This window comes from Miscanthus floridulus, chromosome 1 (genome assembly GCF_019320115.1).
Source record: "Miscanthus floridulus cultivar M001 chromosome 1, ASM1932011v1, whole genome shotgun sequence".
NCBI lineage: Eukaryota > Viridiplantae > Streptophyta > Magnoliopsida > Poales > Poaceae > Miscanthus > Miscanthus floridulus.
In genome coordinates this window covers 31499778-31522535 of record NC_089580.1, presented here as the reverse complement: position 1 = coordinate 31522535, position 22758 = coordinate 31499778, and the positions used below count along the sequence as shown (strand labels likewise).

At 42.0% G+C, this 22758-nt stretch overlaps 1 protein-coding gene and 1 long non-coding RNA gene across 2 annotated transcripts; both read left to right on the top strand.

Moving 5' to 3' along the window:
* The first annotated feature begins 363 nt into the window (after positions 1 to 363).
* Positions 364 to 949, top strand: LOC136477640 (uncharacterized). The gene is made up of 3 exons (XR_010764067.1): positions 364 to 571; positions 633 to 698; positions 758 to 949. It is a non-coding gene; the product is annotated as an uncharacterized lncRNA (long non-coding RNA).
* Positions 950 to 14667: 13718 nt separating this feature from the next.
* On the top strand, positions 14668 to 17036 carry LOC136477639 (F-box/FBD/LRR-repeat protein At1g16930-like). The gene is made up of 3 exons (XM_066475855.1): positions 14668 to 15661; positions 15767 to 15886; positions 16353 to 17036. Exons 1-3 carry the CDS (start codon positions 14849 to 14851, stop codon positions 16695 to 16697), a joined length of 1278 nt encoding a protein of 425 aa, XP_066331952.1. The 5' UTR covers positions 14668 to 14848; the 3' UTR covers positions 16698 to 17036.
* The last annotated feature ends 5722 nt before the right edge of the window (positions 17037 to 22758 follow it).

The following is a 22758-nucleotide window of genomic DNA, read 5'->3' as shown; positions in this document are numbered from 1 at the left end:
TCGGCAGTATCCCGCCAATTGGCTTTTGGGCAACTGCCAATCAAACTCTGCTTTGCCGATGTGATCAAACCCAGGGAAACAATCACCTGCGGAACAGACTGGAACAAGGTAGTACAACTTTCTCCTGATGCCGATACCACAGATGTCGATATATCCACCTGGACACCAATATCTTTCATCACCGAGTCATACAAGCAATGGTGGCGAGAGTGGAAAGAGCAACTGTTCGCGACTTCTGTTCACACATATCGGCACATGATCGATTCTGAATATGCCATCCCTAACGACGCGGTAAGTTTCCTTTGAACTCCCTTCTGCTTTTCCTTTCATTTATCAGTAACTGATTCCCTTGTAACAGGTTAATAACCCAGCACCATCGGTGAGCAAAAGTGGGAAACCCTTCAACCTCCGGCCTGTTTCCCCAACATCGCCGATCGGCTACAACGCTCCCACCTTAGCCGCTTTGACCCACCAGAAGATTCGTACTAAGACCATCACTTCTAAGTCCAAATTGGCTACATCCAGGGCTACCCCATCGGCCGCTGCCACAACCTTGGTCAAAGCCTTTAAGGTAACAACTTTGTTTATTTTCACTTATGCCGATCACAAACTATATTAACCTTAATCATCAGGGGGTAAGAGCTGCTACGGGATCGTCATCGGCAATTCCGCCGATATCAAGCACCACTCCTTCAGAGGTAGCTTCTTGACTTTACATTTTATCTGTTAAATATCATATCTTACACTTGTTTTGCAGCAACAATTGGGTACATCGGCAAACGTACCAGATGCCCAAGCTTCACAATCAAGTGTCGATGCCCCCCAGCCAATCGTTGCCGATGTCCAAGCAAAGCGCAAAGCTTCAACAGATACTGAAGCACAGCCAAAACGACAAAGGTCTATGCCGATCCCTACATCCGCCCCAATGTCATCGGTCATCATACCTCAAGAGCCCACCACCGATGAAGTCATAGAGGATATCCCATCGGCAAGCTCAGCTGATCCACACGACATACTCCAGGTTGCTTCCTCCAGTCAAGCACAGGAAATTGCCTTGAAACAGGTAAACCGATTAACCTATCTGATTTTACAATACTCATACCTACCCCTGATTGATCTCCTTGTCTTTCTTTCAGGAACAAGATTCTCCGAACAGCCTATTTTCCTTTGCCATTGACATTTCTGACGACGATGGAGAGGAAACAAGTTCTTCCCTTGCACTAGGAACAATATCGGCAGAGACTAAATCCAAGTTGGAAACCCTCCTGAACTTGCTACAGCAAAGTACCGCCCAACTGGTAGATGACTCGGACCCCGCAAAGGCAATTTTCAAAACAATTCGTGGCCAGGTCCCTGCCGATGTTGAAGAAATACTCTTCCCAGCAGCTCACTTAGAAAGCCGTCAACTGCAATATCAACGGGCTGCTCAGCGCATTGCCGATAGAGCAGCTCAAGCTCAACTTAAAGGAGAGATGCTACAACTGAAACAAATCGCTGATGAGAAGCACAAGGGCATCGTCAACTTGCAGACTTCGGGTGCTGCACTTAAGCAGAAAATCTTGGATCTATCGGCAAGGAAGGCAGCTCTATTGGTTGAATTGAAAGAAATCGATGCAGCCTTAACTCATGCTCAACAAGAAGAAAGCCAGCTACCCAATGCCGTCAAAGCCCTTCAGCAAGAAAGAGATATCCAAGCTCGCAAAGCTTTAGCCATGAAGAAGAAACTCAAGCCTGTGGAGGGTGCTGCCGATGACGATATCAAAGAAATGGAAGAAGCCGACCAGATTCGCCTGCGTGCGATATTAGCTATCCAATCCTTGCTGAACGTGTAATCTTATTTATTGTATCGGCACTTTATAAGACATTGATACTCTTGCATAATTCCAGCCGATAGTACTGTTATCGGCACTTATACTCTTATGCATCTGTCCAGATACTAGGGTAATATTTCTTTAAATATTTTCCATTTAACGCTCTGGGAAACACAACCCCTTCGAGGGTTTCTAAAATATATGCATTACCAGGAATAGACTGATTTATCCGATATGGACCTTCCCAATTAGGAGACCACTTTCCAAACTTTGAACTTTTAGTCCCAATCGGTAAAATCAATTTCCAGACCAGATCTCCATCGGCAAACTCTTTTACTTTCACCTTCTTGTCATACCATCTAGCTACTCTTTTCTTATTTTCTTCAATACTAACTAAAGCCCTTAACCGATGACCCGCCACATCTTCCAACTCATCTTTCATAAGAGTATTATACTCATCGGCTGTCAGCTGATTTTGAGAACGTATTCGTCTAGAGCCAACCTTAATTTCCCAAGGCAACACTGCATCGTGTCCATATACTAACTGATAAGGCGTTACTTTGGTTGCACCATGGCATGACATCCGATATGACCACAAGGCTTCATTTAATACTGTATGCCACCTCCTAGGATTTTCTTCAATTTTGCGCTTAATGAGTTTGATGATCCCTTTGTTAGAAGCCTCAGCTTGACCATTAGCTTGAGCATAATATGGAGAAGAATTTAAAATTTTAATTCCCATACCCACAGCAAACTCATCAAATTCTCCTGATGTAAACATAGTGCCCTGATCGGTAGTGATAGTCTGAGGAATACCAAATCGGTAAACAATATGCTCTTTCACAAAATCAATCATATTGACCGATGTCACCTTTTTTAAAGGAATTGCTTCAACCCACTTTGTAAAATAATCGGTAGCAACCAAGATAAATTTATGTCCCTTACTCGATGGCGGATAAATCTGACCAATGAGATCAATAGCCCATCCCCGGAACGGCCATGGTTTGATTATAGGATTCATAGCCGACGCAGGCGCTCTTTGAATATTACCAAACCTTTGACACCCCTGGCATCCCTTAAAATATTTAAAACAATCTTCAAGAATAGTCGGCCAATAGTACCCATTCCTTCTGATCATCCATTTCATCTTGAAAGCCGATTGATGTGCCCCACATACTCCTTCATGAATTTCACCCATCAAGCTTTTCGATTCATCATTGTTAACACATCTGAGTAAAACTCCATCTATAGTTCGATAATATAATTCATCATCGAGGAGCACATATTTGGTAGCTTGGAACCTTATACGTCTCTCAACCTTTCTACCTGGATCCTTTAAATAATCGACAATCTCTTTCCTCCAGTCATCGGTATCAACTGCCGATGTTAGCACTTCCTGAATAGGCTGATACCCTGAAGCATGCTGAGCTAGTCGATTAGCTTCCTCATTATGCAATCGAGAGATATGTTCAAGACGAAAATCTCTAAATCCTTTCAATAATTGCAAACACCTTTCATAATACGAAATCAAGGCTTCACTTCGGCATTCATAACTTCCAGCCAATTGATTTATAACTAGCATAGAATCACCAAAGATTTCAACAACATCGGCACGTATCTCCTTCAACAATTCTAACCCTTTTATCAAGGCTTGATATTCAGCTTGATTGTTTGTTGCTGTAGCAACAATCGGCAATGAAAACTCATACTTCTTCCCTTGAGGTGAAATTAACACAATGCCGATACCTGCTCCTTCACCACATGTGGACCCATCGAAGAAAAGTGTCCAGGGAGCAATCCCCAGAGAATCCACCGTGTTACAATGCTGAGTGACAAAATCAGCCATCACTTGCCCTTTAACTGCCTTAGTTGACTTGTAGCGTAGTTCAAATTCTGATAATGCTAAAATCCACTTGCCGATCCTACCACTTAATATCGGCATCGACAACATATACTTGACCACATCGTCTTTGCATATGACCGTACATTCGGCAGATAACAAATAATGCCTTAATTTGATACAAGAAAAGTATAAGCACAGACACAATTTCTCGATAGCCGAATACCTTGTCTCAGCATCCACTAATCTTCTGCTCAAATAATAAATAACACGTTCTTTCCCTTCAAATTCTTGAATAAGAGCTGAACCGATAACTGCATCATCAGCTGACAAATATAACCTGAAAGGCTTCCCATGTTGAGGTGGAACTAGCACTGGAGGATTTGATAAATATTTCTTAATTTCATCAAGGGCTAATTGCTGTTCAACTCCCCATACAAATTCCTGATCAGCTTTCAATCTAAGTAATGGGCTGAAAGCCTTGATCTTACCCGACAGATTAGATATGAATCTTCTAATGAAATTAATCTTACCGATCAAAGATTGTAATTCAGTCTTATTGGCAGGAGCAATCACCTTGTTAATTGCATCAATAGACTTCCTACTGATTTCAATGCCCCGCTGATGCACCATAAAACCCAAGAATTGTCCTGCCGATACACCGAATGCACATTTATTAGGATTCATCTTCAATCCATGCTTCCTTGTGCACTCTAGTATCTTTCGCAGATCGGCTAAATGTGCTGTGATATCTCCAGACTTAATTACTACATCATCAATGTAGATCTCCACTAATGTGCCGATGTACTCATGAAAAATAAAGTTCATAGCCCTTTGATAAGTAGCACCGGCATTTTTCAAACCAAACGTCATGACTATCCACTCGAACAACCCCACATGTCCTGGACATCTGAAAGCAGTCTTGGGAATATCCTCCTCAGCCATGAATATTTGATTGTAACCTGCATTACCATCCATGAAGCTAATAATTTGATGTCCAGCCGCAGCATCAATCAACAAATCAGCAATCGGCATTGGATAACCATCCATTGGTGTGGCTCTGTTGAGATTCCTGAAATCAATACAAACACGAAGTTTTCCATTTTTCTTATAAACAGGAACCACATTAGAGATCCACTCTGCGTATCGACATTGCCGAATAAACTTTGCTTCAATTAATTTAGTTATTTCGGCCTTAATGTCAGGAAGTACATTAGGGTTGCATCGGCGCGCTGGCTGCTGATGTGGCCGAAATCCAGATTTGATAGGTAACCGATGTTCAACTATCGATCGGTCTAATCCAGGCATCTCAGTATAATCCCAAGCAAAACAATCTTTATATTCTTTTAATAAATCTGTTACTCGCTGCTTACACTTGGAATCTAACTTAGCACTAATAAAAGTAGGTCTTGACCTATTACCATCACCAATATCTACTTCTACTAAATCATCTGCCGATGTGAACCCTTGACCTAATTTCCCATCATCGGCAAACCTATCCATTAAAACTCCTCTTCAGAACCGACTGCTTGGATCGGTGGAATTTCATAATCAGCAACTCTAAGGAACTCTTTTTCCCAAGCTTCTCCTGATATGCATTTAGTTCGCTCATAAGTATCTGATTCTGCCGATGCGATGATATAAGAAGAATCACCAGGGACGATCTCAATCTTATCCCCAATCCACTGTACGAGGCATTGATGCATTGTAGAAGGAACACAACAATTAGCATGAATCCAATCCCTCCCTAGAAGGAGATTATATGCACCCTTGCCGTTGATAACAAAGAACGTCGTTGGCAAGGTTTTGCTGCCGATGGTCAATTCCACGCACACTGCCCCTTTAGCCGGTGACACATTGCCTTCAAAATCTTTCAACATCATATCGGTTTTGGTCAAGTCTTGATCCCCCTTACCAAGTTTCCGATACATCACATAAGGCATAATATTAATCGCAGCCCCTCCATCAATAAGTACCTTAGACACAGGCTGCCCATCAACTCTGCCCTTCACAAATAAAGCCTTAAGATGCTGTCTTTCGTCATCGGTAGGTTTCTCAAAAACGGCCATCATTGGATCTAGTGTTAACTGAGCTACTTGATCAGAGAGAACAACTTCTTCCTCATTATCAGATAGTGCCAAAAACTCCATCGGCAACATGAATACCATATTAACATCTGCCGATGGACCCTTATTTTTGTGTTTTACCTGCCACTGCTGATGACCAGGCTTTTCATTGGAGGAATTTTCCTCCTGGTATAAATCCTCCTGACGCTCACGTTGCATCCTCCTCCTCTGCGTCTTTGTCAGACCCTCTGGGCACCATCGAGGAAACTTGGTTTTCCAAACCGGCTGATAACAAGTCCTAGTTAGTTCTACGCGACGTATATTAGGGTCCCTGTAGAATATCTCCTCATCGGGAACTCTTGCGTTTGCCATCTCCTCAAGCTCCTCTTGATTCCTTGGAAAATATCCAGCACGTTTACCAAGCCTCTCATGTACACTAAATCTGCCCCCCAGCCGATCATGCACTGATGCTCTGTCTCTGATCGGTTCATTGATAGACAAACCCTGATTACCACGTTGAAACATCCTTTCTGAACGATTGACTCCGTAATAACCATTACACTCAGGGCAATTTTCAACAGTTGGCAATTTTATACCTTCTTCCCAGCAATGGATGAAGAACGGACATCTCCAATGATCTTTATGTCGATTCCACTCTTCCTGACGTCTCATTTCTTGCTGTTGCCGATATCGGTCATTACGTTGACGCCAACCCTCCTGCTGCCTTCGATGAGTAATCACAATGCCAGGTCGAGGAGGTTTTTTGGAACTACTGCTTTCCCCTAGCAAACCCTTACTCTTTGCATCATCGGTAGTTATCCGATGTTGGGGGTCTACTGACGCGTTTTTCTCAGCAGCTTCTGATGTCAATACCTTGGTCTTTCCTTTGGCATCCAACATATTTGCTGGAAAAGGGTGTTGATCAATTTTCATCGGCTTCTGGGTCTTGGAAGTACCAAACTTAATTCTCCCAGATTCAATAGCCGATTGTAACTGTTGCCTGAATACCTTGCACTCATTTGTACTGTGTGAAGTTGCATTGTGCCATTTGCAGTACAAAATCTTCTTCAACTCTTCTGCCGATGGAATCACGTGATTAGGTGACAGCTTAATTTGGCCCTCTTGAAGCAGAAGATCAAATATTTTATCGGCCTTGGTGATATCAAAGGTAAACTTTTCTGGCTCTTTTTGACCAAAGGGACATGATATCGGCTTTTTATTCTTAACCCACTCAGCTAAGCCGATAACTGGTTCTTCATCAGAGTCAGAATCTCCTACCTCTTCAACAAATGATACCTTTTTACTCCAGTTCTTTTTAGGTTCAAAAACCCTAGTGTCCTGATCAGAGATCCTTTGCACAAGATGACTGAGACTTTCAAACTCCTGAGAAGCATATCTGTCCTTAATATGTGGCAATAACCCCTGGAAAGCCAAATCGGCAAGCTGCCGATCATCCAGCACCAGGCTGTAGCACTTATTTTTTACATCTCGTAGCCTTTGTACAAAGCTTTCTACCGATTCATCATTACGCTGTCTCAATTTTACTAAATCGGTAAGCTTCTTTTCATGGATTCCAGCAAAGAAGTACTTATGGAATTGTTTTTCTAGATCAACCCAAGTAATAATAGAATTTGGTGGTAATGAAATGAACCATGTAAATGCTGATCCAGACAAAGATGATGAAAATAATCGAACTCTTAATTCATCTCTGTTAGCTGCCTCTCCACATTGAATAATGAAGCGATTGACATGTTCCATTGTTGATGTATCATCTTGCCCAGAGAATTTAGTGAAATCCGGTACCTTGTACCGATTTGGGAGAGGAATTAAATCGTATGCAGGAGGGTACGGAGTCCGATAAGAATACGTATTGACCTTGGGCTTTATCCCAAACTGATCCTTCATAATTTCTGCTATCTTATCGGCCCAAAAAGCATCAGCTTCCTGCTGACGAACTGGTTGAACTTCTACCGGAGGTACCTGCTGACATCCCTCCACATATCTTTGTGGCCCACGATCTCCAGCAATCGGCATATTTGCCGTTACTTGTGGTCCATTAGCCTGTTGGAAAGGATTCATCGGCTGAGCTGCCGATGCTTGATTCTGGAAACCAGCTTGCATATGACCTTGTTGAATCCCTGCCACCTGCTGATTTCGCTGAACTGTATGTTGAACAGGTAACTGTCCTGACCAATCATTATTAGAACTCATCGGTACAAAACTTACCGATGGCTGGTAATTTGCCGATATCGTTGGATAATTATAACTGGTTTGAGGCATGAACTGAACCCCAGTTTGACTCATAGCAGGGGCTTTCTGCTGCATCGGCAGTAAGCTCGCCGATGGACTTGAATTGAATATTTGAACCATAGGCATCTGGAAACCTCCTGGAGTTGGTTGCACAGAAGTAGTTGCGGCATATTGAGGCACTTGAGCCATCGGCGAAACGGCCGATGATATAGGCGCTCTTCCTGCTGCATCAAATACTTGAGGTAATCTAGGATTGAAAGCAGATGACTCTGGAGGCATGCCATATCCCCACCAATTAGTAGGAATCTGGTTATTCTGAGACACAGGGCCTGACATAGCTGATGCCGATAGATCTGTATTAAGCTGAACTCGCCCTCCTGGTAACACCTGATCTGATTGTATCGGTGTAGATTGTATATTAGGTGAGCCTGCCAATACTGGAGGGGAAGTAACTTCTGTACCCGCAACGGCCGAAGGAACCGATGGAGTTTTTACAGATGCTGGCTCTGGTTGATGATAGGCAGGCCCAACGTAATGTGGTGCCGCTTGTCCTTCTTTGAGAGTTCGAACCACAGCATTATGAACAGTATTGGACAACACACTGGAATGATTAATCAAAGCATGATTTACTGCAGAATTAACCATCTCTTGAAGTTTACCAGGATTGGAATCAAAGGTAACCTGCCGAGGTAACGGCAAATCTTGCTTCTGGATGACTTGTCCACTCTTGTTCAAGCTAAACGATCTCAGACAAAGCTGCTTGTATTCTTCTACAGCCTTTTCCATAGCTTGCCTCTGTTCTTCCTTGAGATCTTCTTCTGATACTGCGATGATGTTCCCTGGATCGATCTCGGAATTGAACATATTGATTGATTGGTCCCACCGAGCGTGCCAAAAGATGTGTTGATGCAAAAGTAGATCTGCAAACACAAAGGGCTAATACCCGAATCGATATCCAAAGTGTGCCAGTCGATTTGACCTGCTAATCGACAAGGATGAAGATACGAACACTTTGGTCCTGACAACAGCGATACGCCCGGAAGTCATGGCCAAGAGGTGTTCACGCGGAACTCGAGAATCGCCGAAGGTCGTACTGAAACGATGCAGCTCGCCGAATCAATGAGAACTCGTAAAAAGAAAGAAAATATGCAAATTGACGAAGTCGCCGAAAAGTAAGTAGATGCAAACAGGAGTAAAACTTGGTTTTGATATTGATTGATATATCCTTACATTGCCCCTTACTCCTATTTATACCCTGATCTAAAGAGACACAACCAAACACAATTAGGATACCAATCCCATATCTAAAGAAACACGTGACTCTTACATGAATCATACTCTAACTAATATATATAAAAAAGGAAATCAACTTCTATCTATCTCCCTGTCCGCCTCAATTACGATGGAAATCTCACCGTCTTCCTTCCCATCGGCATACTCCCTATCTCATCGGCAGTAGTCTTCAAGCCTTCCTTCATCGGCATATTCCTTGTTTCATCGGCAGTAGTCTTCAAATCTCCTCTCATCGGCATCGACAATAACACCTCTAACTTCATCGGCAACGCCCGAATCCAAACCAACCTTTCCATCGACCATCACCAGCTATCGGCAACTATCTTTACAAGCTGGCTTCCATCGGCTATCAAAGTACACAGTAACCTTCCCCTCACCGATTAATCCACCCCGATTACCATCACGTACAAAAAACGGTGTCAACAACAGGATAGATAACCTCGGTGTGCAAAAGTTTTAAAACCGCTTTCTTAACAACCTCTCTCATCGTATTATTAAGCATACACTAGGGCTCCCTAGAAGGTATAGAGTTAGGATCTATAGGGATGCAATGGGTGCAAAGAGCACGGCTAATTCCCTTAAGGTCTTGGAGCGAGTAGCCAAAGGCAGAACGATGCTTTTCCAATACAGTTAGCAGGCATAGGGATTCTTTCTAAGAGAGTTTATCACTTATGATCACACGAGAATCCTGATCATTATTAAGAAAAGCATATCTAAGACCAGAAGGTAGGGATTTAAGCTCAATGGTGGGCTTTGGTGGTTCCAACAATTCATCTAGAGGTTCAAATTCCATCGGATTTTCATCTTCTTCCTCGATGAAGAACTGGGCATCATCTTCAAAGTTAGGTTCAATCAAATAATCAAGAGATGCAATCTTAACTTCTTCTATTAGGTCTTCCTTGGGAATTGGCCCACTCTCAGCATTTAGAGAATGAGTAATAGGTATATACAGTTTAAAGTTTTTCCTAAGTCTTATATTCAACTTCCCCATTTTGCCTTCTTAGATAAGTCTTCCAATTGGTTGTCCTATCAATAGGTCAAACTCCATAATATCAAAGATATAAAAGCTCAAATAAAGTCTAGTTCTGTTGACATGGATAGGGAGGACATACAAAATTCCCAAACTCGAGAGAATGTGTCCTAAAAGACCTTTCAATAACTTTGTTGTGGGGGTTAATGGCATGTGCTCCAATAAATCAAGAGCAAAAGATGTAGACATGATATTAATACCCATAACTGGATTGTAAAGAGCATTGAAAGGAGCTTAATTAATTTGGCAACGAATGGACATAGAAGGTGAATCTAAACGAATCACATCAGAGGAAAGCTTTGATTCTTCTATCCATTCATTGCTTATAATAGACACTAGCTCTTTCAGTCTTTTTAAGGAAAGCTTCCTCAGAAGGATTTAAAGGTTCATTATTCAATGATTTCCTAGACTTCTGGGGTCTCCTCATGATATGGTAATTCGAGGTGTTTCCATATTCATCAAAAAGTTCATCTTCGAATTCCAACATAAAATCCAAAATCGAAGCTTCCTCCTTTTCCGGTGGTTCAGGATTTGGCACAGCTGAAGTTGGTGATGGGTCTAGTAAAGATTTAGGTTTAGCTATTTGGGATTCTTCCTCTAATGGTTTGTCTTCTTCTTCCTCAGGGATGTTCTCTAAAATTTCGTAAGAATGCTTCTCCCCGCATTTGCAGAGACATGCCAGAACGATCCTCCTGAGGCCATATTAAGAAGTGTTGAGGATTCCCTATCAAGACCCATATAAAAGTGTTGAAGGAGAATAGGGTCTTGAATAGCAAGGTCAGGGCCAGTATTGATAAGAGTATTAAAGCGTTTCCATGCCGTGCCTAGAGATTCTTTTTTCTTTTGTTTAAAAGATAGAACCTCTGAACGAAGTTTGACTACCCTAGAGATGAGAAAGAATTGTAAGAAAAAGCTAGAACATAGGGCTCCCCAATCTCCTTGTCTACTCCCTATAGTGAGATTGTACCAACGTTTAACCTTTCCCATCAAAGAGAAAGGAAAAAGCTTCCATCGTAAGATTTCATCTGACAACTTATTTAGGTGGGAATAGGGGTTTGATCATCTTCGCTCGAAAAGGGTTGATCCCGAACCATATTAACTAAACATGTGCGCAGTTCATAACCAGGTGTTAGGATAGGCTTTGAAGACTCTTTTGGCTAAAGTCTTGCGCTCGTGGGTGCTCCATATTAGTAAATAGGGGTGGATTCTAGATCCATGGTAAAAAGAATAAAAGAATAAAAGAAAAGATAAAAGTATAATACAAGAATAAGCTAGACTCGAAGTTAACTCAACAACCGTTCCCTAGCAATGGCGTCAGAAATGCTTGTTGGTATAAATTAATGCACACATATTAGATATTATACCATTGTAGCACTTCACCGAGAGTAACCCAGTTTTATATCGAACCCAAAGGAACAGAGGTGAGAATAACCAAATCTAACTTATCCCAACTTCACAATCAATGCTAGATAATAGGAGCGTAGAGGAGTCTACTCAGGTATTCTAGTTCTAACTTCGGTAAGCTTTGTCTTCTATTGTTCAATTCTGAGGATAATACTAGAGAAAACACAGACATAATATGTTTCATATAACAATACTGTCCTGGTAGTCCTACTAACGGAAGGTGGACTACAGATGATTCAACGAGGCTATAAGAGTCACCCTCGTGAGTAACCACCGATCTGGAAAATAGGGTACATCTATGAGTAACCGAGTTTAAGCACCACGCTTACACTACGAATACTACTTTAACCCAGGAGCTACAAGGATTAAAGTACTCAAAAGAGAGTCGCAAACCTAAAGAATAATATGAACAAGATGCTTACTTAAATTAGAAGTCGATTACCAGAGAAATCTCAGAAGCAAGCTAAAAAAGAACTTGATTCCACCAGGTACAAGCCGTAGAGAGAGCACCGACAGGCCGGGACTCCTCCAGAACTCTTCCCTCACACTCTATCTCTCTATTTCTAGAATTTGACTAGATCCTATGGAGGACTAATCTTCTCTTGATTGCTGGCTCTAATCTTGGTGGGCATATGAATTAGGGTGTCTGGCTTCTCAGCTCTCAGCATCAAATGAGCATTACCTCCAAGGGGTGCAGGCTGGATTATATAGCCCTGGGGGTCCAACGTGAGCTCTTGGATCAAACCGACTTAAACAACGGCCTAAATGCATCCTCAAAGACGGTGGGAAATCGACATAGCGATGAGGCTGACAGGTGGGACCATAGGGGGCCGAGCGGCCTGACAGTGGGGCGGGGCGGCCCCACATGTCAGCCACTCGGGCTCCGCTTTGGTGACGTGGTTTCTGGGTCCTTCTAGAGTCTTTCCACGTAGGTACCGCGACGGGATTCCGTATTTTCCTTTGACGATTAGGTCTTCCTTGGAGGTTTTCTGATTAAATCCTGCTGGAAACATAGATTCACCAAAACTCGTGGAATCTGTCAGCTTAAACCCCTAAGTCTACTTTAGTGATTCATTTATACTCTTATACATGTTTATTTGACGGATAAAATATGTATGATAACTACCGTCAACAGCATCACATGCCTAACCCGCAACCGGGTGCCGTACAACCAACACAAGATGGGGATCCACAAGCTACGAGCAATCCACTAGAGTACCTTTTGACTCTCCGCCAGGGAAAAGATCAAGAAACCCTCACAAATATAATCTTTGGTTGGGGACGGTCACAATCACCAAATCCCCTCACCAATCTCTAAATCACCAACCGTCTAGGTGACGGCAATCACCACGAGTAACAAGATCCACAATTACAATCACCACCTTTTTTTCTAGAACGTGCTTAGCACGTGTTTCATTAAGAAGAAGTTTAGAAGCATACACGCCCTACACCACATCACAGCGAGATGGCATTAGTGATGGGGTTGAACATAAACAAAAGGCGCCGCAGGGCGGTGAAACGCACACTGGTTTGATTAAATAAAAACTAATTATGCAACCAAAGTGTCGGATCAGCGCTGCCCACTAGGCATGCTCAATATCGGGCAGCACAATGCCCATGCGCGCTCCAACCATCGAGAACAGCTCACGCATGGCGGCCTGCTTTCACTCACTCACTCTTCTCCTTTGTTCATCCTTGCAAGAACCCTAAGAGAAGAACAAGCTCTCCCCTTCTCTTCTCTCACTCCCGAGCATTTATGCTCCATTCAAGTGAGAGATCGAGTTCATCTTGAGAGCTTCGAGAGCATTTTCAGCCAGGTAATGTTGACTTCTCCCGACAATCGGCAAGGCAAGTTGAGCCGGACGGAAGAAATAGAAATAGGCCCAGTATAAAAGGTCAGTAGAGGCCCCTACCTTTTGAGCCAGAAAAACTGGTTCGTATTGACCAGCCCAGCTTGTTCTGTTGAAGTCTACACGGCCAGCCCAAGCCAGCCCACCGTTGTTGAGCTACCAAAACCTAACGCGACGCAAGACGGGAATATTTACATATTAGAAAAAGTCTACTTAACCCCTTCACCTTTCATACATGGTCTACTTCACCCCGAACTATGAAACCGTCTGTTTTACCCCCTGAATTTTTCAAAACCGTCTATTTTACCCCCCGGACAGTTTTTGACAGCGGTTTTGCTACAGTAATGGTGGGTTTGCCTAAGTAACGGTGGGTTGCTACAGCAATGTTGGGTTTGAATTTTTTTTTATTTTCGGTGAATCTTTGAAAAATCACAGTAAATCATAGAAAAATCATAAAATAAAAAATCTAATTTTGTTGGACTCTACATGAGTAGATCTACATAGTGAATATATAATACGGTATGCTTTAGTATAAAATTTTTACTGTAGCCTTAGATTAATTGGAAAATCTAATTTTGTCTGTAATTAATTGGAATAATTCATAGCTGCAGCTTCTATGGTCCAATTGTGGTGAAATTTTTATGGTACGCTAATTATTGTATGCTTGAACTATAGTAAAAATTTCGTACTCATTGAACTATGTATAACTTAGTTATAGATAAATTCTAATTAATTACAGACAAAATTAAATTTTCCAATTAATCTAAAGCTACAAAAAAAATTTGTACTAAAGCATACCGTATTATATATTCACTGTGTAGATCTATTCATGTGGAGTCCAATAAAATTAGATTTTTCATTTTATGATTTTTCTATGATTTACTATGATTTTTCAAAAAATCACCGGAAATAAATTAAAAAAAGAAAATTCAAAACAACCGTTACTGTAGCAAAACCGCCGCTGAAAACCGTCCGTGAGGTAAAATAGACGGTTTTAGAAAATTTAGGAGGTAAAATAGACGGTTTCATAGTTGGAGGTGAAGTAGAACCAGTATGAAAAGTGGGGGTTAAGTAGATTTTTTGCTTTACATATTTGACGCTGATCCCCTTCTCTTCCCGGCCGCCACTACAGATCCCCTCCCTTTCGTCGGTCCCCGCCGCCGCCGCCCTCTCCGAGAGTCTCCTGTTCGGCACCCTAGATCAGGTCCGAGTCTCTCCTCTCCGTGTCACGTCATCGGCGCTGCCGTCGGTAAGTCCGAATCTCTCCTCGCCGCGTCACGTCATCGGCGCTGCCGTCGGTAAAGATGGAAGAGCAAGAGGATCGCATCAGCCTCCTCCCTGACTGCTTGGTTGGGCACATCCTCTACCTTCTCCCACCTAAGGCTGCCGCCCGCACCATGGTGCTTTCCCGCCGCTGGTCAAACGTATGGCCCTCGCTGCCGCTAGATCTCAATCTCGACTCCCCCAATTCCGATGTCGACTTTCTGAGCGCCGAGTCTATTACATCTATTCTTTCTTCCCACCGTGGGCCTATCCGCTGCTTCTGTGTGACTACAGATGCCGGCTTTGGCACCCGCGCCTGGCTTAGAACCCTAGCGCAGAAGCGCCTCGATGACACCCTAATCTTGCGGTGGGCATCCGATCTAGAGCAACCCACTCTGCCCGCCAACTTGCTGGGCAGCGCTGGGGTTAATCTACGCCATCTAGTTCTGCACTGCTGCCGGCTTGGTGGCCCTGGGAATACCCGTTCCCCTGTGCCAATCTTACCCCGCCTTGATTTTCTATACTTGTCCAATGTTCTTATCTCTGAGGCTGCTCTTCACAGCATGATTCAAGTCTGTCCTGTGATCCGCGAGCTACATCTATTTATGATCGATGGACTCCGCCTAATTTCCTTTCACTCGCACACCCTGAAAATCTTGTACGTCAGTGTGCCCCGTGTTCCTCTCGATGAATTCTCCGATCAGCACATGCCAAATCTTGAAAGGGTGACTTTTGAATTTGTCAATCTGTGGCGGATACCAGCCTTCACTATTGACTCTGGTAAAAAGGTCCGAGAGCTTGCCCTCAAGCTTCCTACGTTGGACTCACCGCACCTTAGTATTATTTCTAATCAGGTATTTGCACCAGCACCACTGTGATTCGATACATAATTGGTGATTTTCTATTCCATGAATCTCAATTTGCAAGCATACTAATGCTTCTATTGTTGCTTGATGCAGAGACGTCTATTCTTTATAACGTCACTTGTTTTTGGTATGAAATTTGCTGATGGTGAAGAATTGAGGAGAGGAGTGCACATCTTAGGCTTATTTCCGCGTTTACAACGACTTGAGATTAGGGTATTTATTTCCTTTAGATATTTATTTATGATGTGTTATTTGTTTGTTACACTCACGCTATGATTAAATAGAGGGGATATGAGTCTGTCCTAGGTCTAGTTATGCTAAGTTGGATTAAGTTTATAGATAAGAGTATTATTAACATCCACCACATTAAAGTTGGATCTGAGTTTGTACACCAGCGTTGTTTATAGTATATGGTACTTTATATTCCCTCTACTCCAAATTATGTTACAACTTAAATTTCACTCGCTAGTTTATATAAAATAAAATATACACTAATATTGCAACATTGAATTAGTTTTATTTTATTAAGTTATCCATGAAATGTGTTTTTTTTGTGCATTTATATGGTAATCTTTATATTCTGAAAAGATATATGCTTTTCTTAAAGCACTAATAGATTTTTCTTTGCTATTACTAATTTTATAATTATTTAAGAAAATTTTCTCAATGTATATCGCAGTGTTTTAACTTTGGCACACCGAATGCTCAAGATTTTGGAGATTGGGATTCACTTTTAGAGACAACCATTCTTCCGATGAAACATCTAAGACACATAATATTTAATGGTTATTGTGGCACCATTGGAGAGAATGAATTTGCAAGATATCTGATGTGTAAAGCAGAGTCGTTGACTTCTATGGAAATTAATCATGCTGTTGATTGGAGTTTACAAGATATCAATTATCAAAAAGAGTCAATATGCAGCAGGGACAAGGCGTGTCATCTTTGTTTTATGAGAAGTAAGGATTCAGATACTATGCGAAGAAACATAGCTCAATTTATGCATGGCGTGGCTTTCAATTGATTGACTTGCACGTGTTGTCCAACTGTCGATGGTTTATTATGTCTTGCAATGGTGTGTATTACAATGGTGTTTGTTGAACATCATGTCTTTGTGAGGACCTATTGACATCCAAATAATTACCAATATGGTGGCTAATGTATCTACCCAATTGTTTGGTGGCTAATATTTCTGTCTACTCAATTGTTTATGCTTCACCTGTGGTTGTCATTCTACCTATATATATATACCCAGCTCTTTAATTAAAGTTTCTAGAAATTTCTAGTCATATTTGTCGAATGATGAAGAATAGACCTGAATATGTATATATGCACTTTTTGTTTGTGTGCTTACTTTATTAGATATAGACGAGCTTTTGCAATATCTATATACACTAGATATAAAGGTGGAAGTTTCTAAACATATTTTCACAAAAAAAATTGAGTACACCTCACCGTTTGTCGTACATGCTTTAGGGTCACTCACAGAGTCACAGCCCAACCACCGCCCCGCTGTCGTGCTAAGAAGTTGAAAGGCCTGCTGGTGTAGCATGCGGTAAATCCTCCTTGTCCCATACCCAAGCTTACCGGCGCGTAATGGATGAAACTTTCTTGTCCCATACCCAAGCTTACCGGCGCGTAATGGATGAAACTTACTCTTGACGACCCCACAAAATACAGACAATTTGCGTATGTCCCGTGATGCCTTCATGCATTTGCATAACATGTTGCTTCTATTCGGGCTGCCATCTACAGACAAGTGTAGTTCCGTTGAAGCTTTAGGAATGTATGTATGGACTTGTGTCCACCAGTCTGCTAGTAGAGAATGCAAAGATAGATTTGAAAGGTTGTTAGATACGGTTAGTAGGAAGGTAACTGCACTAGCAGAGGTTATGTATAGGTGGGCACAGACTATACTAGTTCCAGCAGATAGGAACTACCCACGAGTCAGCCAAAAACTTGCTGAATATGCACCATGATTTGATGGGTGCATAGGTGCTATAGATGGTACCTACATAAAGGTTGAGGTTAATCAGGAAGCCAAAGCTGACTTCTTCAATAGGAAAGGAGAAACTTCAATTAATGTTTGCGCCATTGTGGATATGGATGGCCGCTTCACCTATGTGGGTGCCGGGAAGGCGGGAGCATGTCATGACATGGCGGTCCTAAAAGACTGTCAGGCCGATGAATGGTTCCCGCATCCACCAGCAGGTTCGTGATGACTTGCAAATATCTTTGATGCAGCATGTGTGTAGGTAGTTGGCAGGACATTGTTGGCACTAATTGTGGAATTGTTTCAATTTTTGTAGGACGCTACTACCTGGCTAACGCGGAATACACGGAGAGTCAAGGATACATGACTCCTTTCCAGAATACAAGGTACCATATAAACGACTTTAGGGACGTAGAGTTGAAGACGTTAGAACGCGATGAGAAATTTAACTACATTCACTCGAGGCTGCGAAATGTAATTGAAAGGAGATTTGGGGGGCTCAAAGAACTGTGGCATATTCTGGAATGGGTTCCTTACTTCACGAGGAAAAAGCAAGCGATGATTAGCATATCATGCTTTGCAATGGATAATTATTTGTGGCTACGTAAGTATGGACATAATGCACCGTCGTATGAGCTGTCGGAGTGGGTGGTTCTAAATAGTGGAACCCAAACAACTGCAGTAAGGGAGTGGATATCAGCTGTAGTGTGGAGTGGAATATGATTGAGGGAAGGTGATGTAATGAACCTACTTTAGTACTTGAATTTAAGTTAGGTATTTAATGAATACATTATGTGTGGGCTAAGATTTGTTAACCCTAGTGTATGTTGTAATCTTTTGTTGTATGGATTTCTATGCGAGATGTTTATTTTGTGAAGTTATGTGTGAGAGTGGGAGGAAAATGACCCAGCACCCAGATCATTCATTCATGTAGCCTATAGTTGTACATACATGTTTGCAATTTCTATGCGAGATGTAGTAGCCCTCTTGAATGCTGCTTGTTTTGCTTTAACTATGGCAAAGTTGCGACATGCTTTTTGCACAAAGCGAGGCATATTGTATCTGTTTAGATGCATCATACTGGGACAAGCATATCATGTCGTGCTTCCATTTTGGCAACTGGTGTTTGTAGATTGTCCTTCCTTTAATTTGAGCACCTTCATTTGTACATCCATCTCCTTATGTTTTTTTTGAGCTATGAAATTCTATTTCTGGTGGCAGCAGTCCATTATTCTTGTTTGAGGCATGCACATTATACTTTTACTTCTTTGTTATATTTGAGCTGTGAAGAACACTTAGACAGACATAATTATTAACCTACTATTACTTCCTTTGTACAGGTTGTTGTCATGCCTGCTTAGAAGATGTATAGTAAGGGTCGAGAACTGGATGACACAACTTGGATGCCTTCTTTTGATTTTTGATTGTTTTGTATGTATCTGTTGCTCTGAATCGAAGAAAATTCTTCGCTCCCTGTTCATTGTAGTGTTATTGACTTTTGTCTTTGATTGGACCATTGCTCAAGATTATTTGTTCATTTGTTAGGAGTTCTTAGAAGGCAGGAAGATGTTCTCAGTTGAGGCTAAAGAACAAGCTGGACTTCAATGCAAGGAGGACTGAAATACCGTGAGAAATGATTAATCCAAGTGTAGTTCATCAGTTGATTCGATCGTTTTTATAAGTATCTTACTAGTGTCAGTGCACGTTGGAACCTAAGTTATAGTTTAAAATTTATGGCTATGGCTGCATACTTTTTTTGTCAGTGTTTGGTAGTTTTGTTGGACTTAGAGAACTAAAATTGGTTGATGAGAAGAGTTTAAATTTGAAATGACTATTCAACCAATTTAAATTAGCTGGAGGCTGGCTGGCTGCTGGAAGCAGCTGCTTGGCTGGCTGATTTAGCCTCAGCTCCAGCGAGCCCATTCAAGCCTGCCGAACAGGCTGAGAGCTGCCTCGCCATTTTGGTGGACGGATAGCTACCACACACACACATATATTAGAAGTATGAGGCCGCGCCGTCTCCGCGGCCTCTGAGCATGGCCACGATAGCCTGCTCTGTTAGCCCCGTCCGATATTGTTTTTATGGCTCAGATCGCCTTGTTCCTATTTTTGACTATGAGTTTTTGTCTTCTCATGATTGGACTGAAGGAGAACAGGTTTCGTAACATGCATGTTGTTGGCTCAACCTTTTATTATATGCTTGCTCTACACATGGAGAAAGCACAAGGATAGAAAAATCTGGTATTATGCTACAGCCTAGATTCTCCACGCACTCCGCGGCCTCTGAGCATGGCCACGGTAGCTTGCTCTGTTAGCCCCGTCCGATATTGTTTTATGGCTTAGATCGCCTCGTTCCTATTTTTCACTATGAGTTTTGGTAACATGCATGTTGTTGGATCAACCTTTTATTATATGCTTGCTCTACATATAGAGAAAGCACAAGGATAAAAAATCTGGTATTGTGCTACAGGCTAGATTCTCGACGCATGCTGCCAGTGGTCTCAACCATATCCATGCAGCAGATAGCATGCATGCATCATAGAAGCTGCAACGCTACTGTGTGCGGTGACATGAATGCAGAAGCTGCAACGCTACTGTGTGAGGTGACAAGAAGCTGCAATGCTACTGTGTGAGGTGACAAGAAGCTGCAACGCTACTGTGTGAGGTAACAAGAAGCTGCAGGGGCAAGGACAGACGACTGGTGCTGCAGTGCAAAAATGAGTAGATGAGAGCACCCGCACTCCGTCAGTTCCCTCCGTTGGTCCCACGCCGTTCCATAAACTTTTGTCTTCTACTGCTACAGACATTGGACTTCACGCCTATCTGATCGATTAAATTGAAAAAAAATTTGAACTCCAGACGTCCATTTAATCTCGTACATGATATTGACCCTTTATGCCGAATATCTATGCTAGCACAACAGCACACAGCGTGCCAACCTTTTGTCTTTTCTATGTAATTATGCATGTTGCCTACTAAAGCATTTCTCATGATAGGACCCGGGAACAGGCCTCCAATGATAGTAGCACTAGCAGTAGAGAGAAACTGCTTCAGTTCTCAGGATCCTTTTTTCCAACAAGAATAAAGTGACAGATGGATACGTTTCGTGCATCATATATAGGATAATAACCATCTTGTTTGAAAGCTGGAACCATTCTAGGGTTACTTATTATTACTAGCCTGCTGCAATGTCATAGCATCGACTGTAGCACTTTCGTTTGTATCTGATAATTATTGTCCAATCATGGCCTAACTAGGCTCAAAAGATTCGTCTCGTAATTTATAATCAAACTGTGTAATTAGTTATTTTTTTATCTACATTTAATACTCCATGCATGTGTCCAAAGATTTGATGTGATGGAGAGAGTGAAAAAACTTGCAATCTAAACAAGGCCAGAATGATTTTTGGTTTTATAGGGCTGTGGCGGTATGGAATCATGACCTGGGATCCCGCAGGAGGTATAGCTGTGCTGTGACAACCCACCCAGCTTTGGTTCAGAGTGCAGTGCGCATGTATGATGTTTGGCACACAGCCACAGTGACACATACGTACACGCACACACTCCCAATCCTTGAATATCGCACACGTGAGTCAGGCAGGCACACTGTGGCCTGTGGTGACTGCCTGACTGGTGAGAGAGGAGGGAAGAAGAGGAAGCTACCTTCATGCTGCAATTTGCCGCCTTCTCACGATATCGATGAATCACTGTAATGAATATAGAGCATGCATGAAATGTCACCATCATGCACTTCCACACAAAGAAGACAAAAGGGCATCAGACGGCATGCATGTATGAAATGTCACCATCGTACTAGTGCATCATTTGTACTTTGTTGCTATTGTATTACTTGTTCCATGGGTCATTAGCGCCGATTAGTACCTTCGATATTTTGAAAAGTTGATTTCTTTGTTATTCCTAGACCAGTGCATGGGTTGAATTTGATTACTACATCGTTCTTACCAGTTTAGTACATGGATTTAAATTTTCCATTGTTCGCAGTAGATTAAATTAACCATGCATTATGTGCCCATGTGAACCTAGGTCATGTCTATTTCTTATTCGTCGTGTTCTTACCGATAGTGCGTTCCGAGATTCTCCTCTTGCCTATATAATCATGCCCTTCCTGCTGCTCCACGGCACCCCCTCATCTGTCTTTGCCTTTGTTATGTTCTTCGAGTACTGCCTACTCGAGACACTCGTGTAGGGCAGTGAAAGTTGAACTAGGAGACATTTGGTGCCAGAATATCAAGTTAGATATACTGAAACCGATGGTCCTATGAAGCATATTAAAAAAAGTAGTACCAGACACCTTCCATACATTTAATTTTGTGGCCACCTCAGGTCAAGAAACATTGCAAATTTACAGGCACAAAATCTGTCGGCCTTTAAATCGTGTTAGACCTTTTCCTTGGGAATCGGTTCAACAAGAAAATATGTCGTCTGTGCATGCTTCTTGTCACTTTTGAGTTTGGTACCTTTATCTATGGAGATGATTTTATGCTCCCTATAGGTGATCCACCAATAATGTTTCATGGAGGGGGCGCCTGCTAGCAATACAAGGAAGAAGGTTCGGAGAGAAGGCTCCTCCTCCCAGCCAGGTGCGCTCTCTTGTGGTTGCATTATATATTTGCTTATTGTGTATAAGTAGCAAATTTGCTATCAATGTTGCAGGAGTTGCTACACCATCTACTGGGAGAACTATACGGGAGAGGCAGGAGCGCCGAAGATCTATAATAAGAGCGAAGAAAGAAGGTAGTTATTGAAGTACTTCCTCCGTCCCTAAATAACTGTCGCCGTTGGTGTACGTGCCGTAAGTTTGACTTGAGTTGGAGAAAATGCGTGCAACATTAGTATCTCCAAATAAATTTGTTAAAAAACTAGATTCAAAGATCTTTCCAATGATACTAATTATGTATGATACATATTAATATTTTTAATATATATTTAGTCAAAGTTATTTATCGGAAAATGAAAACAACAGATATTTAGGGACGGAGGGGAGTGTGTTTATAATCCAAAGATATTGGTGCGCTCTTCGCAAGCCATGGACCCCTATATTATATTGGGGTACTAGCTAGGGTAGATTCTCT